The sequence below is a fragment of the Embiotoca jacksoni genome, unplaced genomic scaffold (assembly GCF_022577435.1).
Source record: "Embiotoca jacksoni isolate LCO1_2020_lvr unplaced genomic scaffold, fEmbJac1.0.p SCAF_5, whole genome shotgun sequence".
NCBI classification, from domain to species: domain Eukaryota; kingdom Metazoa; phylum Chordata; class Actinopteri; family Embiotocidae; genus Embiotoca; species Embiotoca jacksoni.
Genome location: NW_027185403.1, coordinates 23,842,039 through 23,847,728, shown reverse-complemented (window position 1 = coordinate 23,847,728; position 5,690 = coordinate 23,842,039). Strand labels below are relative to the sequence as shown.

The following is a 5,690-nucleotide window of genomic DNA, read 5'->3' as shown; positions in this document are numbered from 1 at the left end:
CAGGGCAGGTAAACACACAGGGCATGTAAACACAGGGCAGGTAAACACAGGGCAGGTAAACACAGGGCATGTAAACACAGGGCAGGTAAACACACAGGGCAGGTAAACACACAGGGCATGTAAACACAGGGCATGTAAACACAGGGCAGGTAAACACAGGGCATGTAAACACAGGGCAGGTAAACACACAGGGCATGTAAACACACAGGGCAGGTAAACACACAGGGCATGTAAACACAGGGCAGGTAAACACAGGGCAGGTAAACACACAGGGCATGTAAACACAGGGCAGGTAAACACAGGGCAGGTAAACACAGGGCATGTAAACACAGGGCAGGTAAACACACAGGGCATGTAAACACAGGGCAGGTAAACACAGGGCAGGTAAACACAGGGCAGGTAAACACAGGGCATGTAAACACAGGGCAGGTAAACACACAGGGCAGGTAAACACAGGGCAGGTAAACACACAGGGCAGGTAAACACACAGGGCATGTAAACACAGGGCAGGTAAACACAGGGCAGGTAAACACACAGGGCAGGTAAACACAGGGCAGGTAAACACACACGGCAGGTAAACACACAGGGCAGGTAAACACACAGGGCATGTAAACACAGGGCAGGTAAACACACACGGCAGGTAAACACACAGGGCAGGTAAACACAGGGCAGGTAAACACAGGGCAGGTAAACACACAGGGCAGGTAAACACAGGGCAGGTAAACACACAGGGCAGGTAAACACAGTACTGAAAGAAGTGTGTTCTTATCCTCATGCTTTTTAATTAGGCTGACAGACACCTGTACCGCCACCTTCTGACAGGAGTAACACATTACAACCAGGTGCCGGTAAAAATGGGAAATAATATTATGTACGAATTGATTTTGTAGATTACAAGGACTCTCTGAATACTCAATGTTTCTTTCCATGTGGACGTCTCTGAGCTGGTGGGAGATGTCCTCAGTTAGAGCTTTAAATTCCACAGTGCTGCTGTCATCTGACAGCTGAGTATTTGTGTTAGTGGAGCCGTGCTGGCAGTGCCTACATGTACCACAATGCATTGCGCTGTAGCTTCATCCTGGATGTTGTGCCCTCAGCAGAGGACGTGATGATGGAGACGGTGGTGGAGGTGTCTACAGAGTGTGGAGCTATAGAAGAGGAGTCCTTCCCCATCCCTCCTGAATGTGAACCTGCTGCCAAGAAGAAGAGAGGAGGTCAGTATCAGCCGCCCCACTGCTCTCAGATCAGTCCACGCTCCAACCAGGCTCCATTGGAGGTGTCGGACCGGCTCTGTGGTCCGACTGATACCGTAACAAACACTGGCCTCTTCATCATGTGGGAGACGTGGAGCAGCACACGACCAGCTGACCACCAGAATGTCCACGGAGTTGGAAGATGACCTCAACTCTCCAACAGCGTGTCACAATATCATGGAAACTCACCTTTCACAACCACCCTGACTCTGTGTCCCTGTGTGTCTCTATGTGTCTCTGTGCAGGTGGACGTAAGCCGAAGACTCACCAGCCTGCTTCCAACGGTTCTTTCGACCTGGGGATCAAGAAGAGGCCGAGGGAGGGAAAAGGTTTATAACCCGGCTGTGTGCAGTCAGTCAGAACCACAGATATAAAACATAGACCGGATATAAAACAAATACAGACTGGATATAAGATACAGACTGGATATAAAACAAATACAGACTGGATATAAGATACAGACTGGATATAAAACAAATACAGACTGGATATAAAATACAGACTGGATATAAAACAAATACAGACTGGATATAAAATACAGACTGGATATAAAACAAATACAGACTGGATATAAGATACAGACTGGATATAAAACAAATACAGACTGGATATAAGATACAGACTGGATATAAAACAAATACAGACTGGATATAAAATACAGACTGGATATAAAACAAATACAGACTGGATATAAAATACAGACTGGATATAAAACAAATACAGACTGGATATAAAATACAGACTGGATATAAAACAAATACAGACTGGATATAAAATACAGACTGGATATAAAACAAATACAGACTGGATATAAGATACAGACTGGATATAAAACAAATACAGACTGGATATAAAATACAGACTGGATATAAAACAAATACAGACTGGATATAAAATACAGACTGGATATAAAACAAATACAGACTGGATATAAGATACAGACTGGATATAAAACAAATACAGACTGGATATAAAATACAGACTGGATATAAAACAAATACAGACTGGATATAAAATACAGACTGGATATAAAACAAATACAGACTGGATATAAAATACAGACTGGATATAAAACAGACTGGATATAAAACAGACTGGATATAAAACAAATACAGACTGGATATAAAATACAGACTGGATATAAAACAAATACAGACTGGATATAAAATACAGACTGGATATAAAACAAATACAGACTGGATATAAGATACAGACTGGATATAAAACAAATACAGACTGGATATAAAATACAGACTGGATATAAAACAAATACAGACTGGATATAAAATACAGACTGGATATAAAACAAATACAGACTGGATATAAAATACAGACTGGATATAAAACAGACTGGATATAAAACAGACTGGATATAAAACTACAGACTGGATAGAAGAGTTATATCTTGTATAAAATACAAGCTGCAGGCCGGATGAAACATCAGTTAATATTCTTCTTCAGTGAGACACGTTTTCTTTCTTTGACCACTACTTTCCTTTAAAGTAGAAGAAGAAAAGAAAGTCATAGCTGTTGACTGAAAACCCTTGATGGAGGTTTAGGTGGATGGGTAGTCTAAGTTTGAACTACAGACTGGATATAAAAGAGTTCGTAGCTTCAGGTCTGTAAAATGGTTCCGATCCAGAAGTGTCTTCAGCTGCAATACCAGCGAGTGCCACTAGAGGTCGGCTCCAAAAAGCCTCCGGCTCCATAGACTCCCATTCAACTTCTCTCATCAAATCCAAAGTGAATAAAATGTGTCCATCAGTTATCTCGGTGTTGTTAGCTAAAGTCACTCCTTCTTATTAGTTTTCTGGAGGTCCATCTGAAAATAATCCCTCATTCATTAGAAAAGAAGATTCAAGAAGACCTGGTTTTGGGGGCGTGTCTGTTTGATTGACAGGCCTGTGGTGCAGTCAGGTTACAGCTATCGGTGGGCGGGACGTAGTATCGTCAGGTTTCCAATCAGATCGGTCAGATCCACCGCTGGCTGATGATGACATCACTGATAGATGATGACATCACTGATGGATGATGACATCACTGATGGTTCTGATTGCTTCTGACCTGCCTCAGTAGTTCTGTATGAACAGAATGATCCATCAGCTTCCTTGTTTATGTATTAAAATGCACCAACAGATTCTCAGATCATCTGAATGATTCTCATCAAAGCTTTACTTCTGTTGTGTGTGTCTTTGTGTGTGTCTCTTTCATGCTGTTGTTTGTCCTCCAGGTAACACTACCTATCTGTGGGAGTTCCTGCTGGAGCTGCTGCAGGATAAGAACACGTGTCCCCGATACATCAAGTGGATGCAGCGAGAGAAGGGCATCTTTAAGCTGGTGGACTCCAAGGCTGTGTCCAAGCTGTGGGGGAAGCACAAGAACAAGCCCGACATGAACTACGAGACCATGGGCCGAGCCCTGAGGTCAGCCGGTCCTCGCGGGCCACAGCTGTTCACCATATGAAGTTCAAACTGTTATCATACGAATATACAACGTTTTAAAGTCTGAACTCAGACATTTTATTAATCAAGGACAACGTTTCTGAAATGGACCTCAGTGTACCAGCAGACCTCTGATGTTGATTGTGTGTGTGTGTGTGTGTGTGTGTGTGTGTGTGTGTGTGCAGGTATTACTACCAGCGTGGTATCCTTGCCAAAGTGGAGGGTCAGCGTCTGGCCTACCAGTTTAAGGACATGCCCAAGAACATCCGTGTGATTGAGGACGAGGAAGAGGGGGAGGAGTGTGAGGAGGGGGAGGGCGTGGTGTCCGGCCTGCACCTGGCTCACCAGCAGGGCACCGCCAGCCTGGCCGCCACCTCCCCAGCTGCCACGCAGCCTCAGCAGACCTACGTCACCGTCATCCCCAGCAGCGCCACCACTAGGTCAGAGCAGCCGGTCCTCATCTGGTCCTTTAATGCTAACGGTATCTCTTTAATGCTAACGGTATTCCTTTTGATCCTTGGGACAGACTGATGACAGTCTGGGGGTCAGAGGTCACGGGACACAGCTGGCTGATCTGTGACATCATGTCGTGTGTTTGTCCTGCAGGTCCATCCGAGCCATGCCATTGGTCATGACCAACTCCCTGGGTCAGGTGACGTTAAACTCCTCCATCCTGACCACCAGCGCCGGGGTCCCGGTGACGGTGGCCAACGCCTCGGCCGGCTCCGCCCCCAAGCTGGTGATCCAGGCGCTGCCCGCCGTGCTGCCGGCCGGCTCCAAGTCTGGGGAGAAGATCACCATCATCACCATCCCGGCCAACCAGCTGGCCACACTGATGCAGGCCAACCCGTCGGGTCAGCTCACGCAGCTCATCCAGGCCAAACCGCTGGCCACGCCCCTCGCGCAGGCCGCCGCCAAGCAGGCCGCCGCCCCCCGCGCCGCAGCCGGCGGCGGGCCGCTCGGCGCCGCAGCTCATCCTGGCCAGACCGGCGGCGGTGGCCCAGCCGCTGCCGCAGCTCTCGGTCCAGGTGAGCCAGCCTCACTGCGCCCCCCCCAAAACCGTCACCCGGCCCCCCGTGTCCTCCAGCCGCCAGCCTGAAGCAGCACAAGCAGAGGCCCCGCCCCCTTCCAGCCCGCCAGCAGCGTCGGTAGAAGCGCCGTCGTCCTGAGCAGGGGGGGCGGGGGGGGTGTACATGAAGTGACTGTGGACTCCTCCCACCTTCTCGCGCCTCAGATCAGAACTGCTTCCTGATTGGCTCAGACTGTCACGGTGATGCTCACTGGACGAAGGGATCAAAGGGACTGTTGTAAATACACACACACACACACACACACACACACACACACACACACACGGTGGACGTGCGCAGCCTTAGATTGTAAATGAAGTCTTTTGTAATCCAGCCTGACGAGACCAGATGTAAAAAGCAGTTTTTGATACTCGGCAGGTTTGCGTCCGTTCACATGTAGTTTGACTTCCTGTTTGTCCCTGTCACATGTCCTCCCAGCTGCGCCTCTTTTTTACTCTTCCTGAACAGGGAGCGACAACTGCGTCCAGCTAAAACAACTAAACGGTGTGCTCCACATTCGAAGTATAATATACTATTTTTTCTTGTACTATCTGTGTATTGAAGTAGATTTTACTGAAATATGTATTATAAAAAAAGACAAATGTGAATGAAACCTGTCTGAAGTTGTTTCCTTCAGCCGTCTGAACCTCCAGTGACCTTCTCATGTTGGAGGAATGCAGGGGGACTGGAGCAGGGCGCCCACAGGGGGGCGCTGTGCTGCATCACTGACCAGCTCCCTCAGGCAGCGAACAGGGTCAGGTAACAGGTCCGAGTGTCTCCAGCTGATGACATCACTTCCCTCAGAATGCTTCATGTTCTACGTTAACCAGCTTTTAATCAGCTTTTATTCTCTTTACATCTTTAGAAGAACTTTGGATCTCCGGTGGTTCTGAAACCAACGGCTGTGAAATCAAACAGGACAACAA

The 5,690-nt window shown here is 47.6% G+C and overlaps 1 protein-coding gene across 1 annotated transcript in view; it reads left to right on the top strand.

The window, feature by feature from the left end:
- The window catches only part of LOC138211187 (ETS-related transcription factor Elf-2-like), a 13,334-nt gene extending 7,957 nt beyond the window's left edge, over nucleotides 1-5,377 (top strand). The window contains 6 exon segments of the mRNA XM_069170900.1: nucleotides 1,098-1,214; nucleotides 1,499-1,582; nucleotides 3,484-3,676; nucleotides 3,880-4,134; nucleotides 4,301-4,624; nucleotides 4,626-5,377. Of these exon segments, the coding sequence (XP_069027001.1) occupies nucleotides 1,098-1,214; nucleotides 1,499-1,582; nucleotides 3,484-3,676; nucleotides 3,880-4,134; nucleotides 4,301-4,624; nucleotides 4,626-4,863 (1,211 nt within the window). The 3' untranslated portion in view covers nucleotides 4,864-5,377.
- The last annotated feature ends 313 nt before the right edge of the window (nucleotides 5,378-5,690 follow it).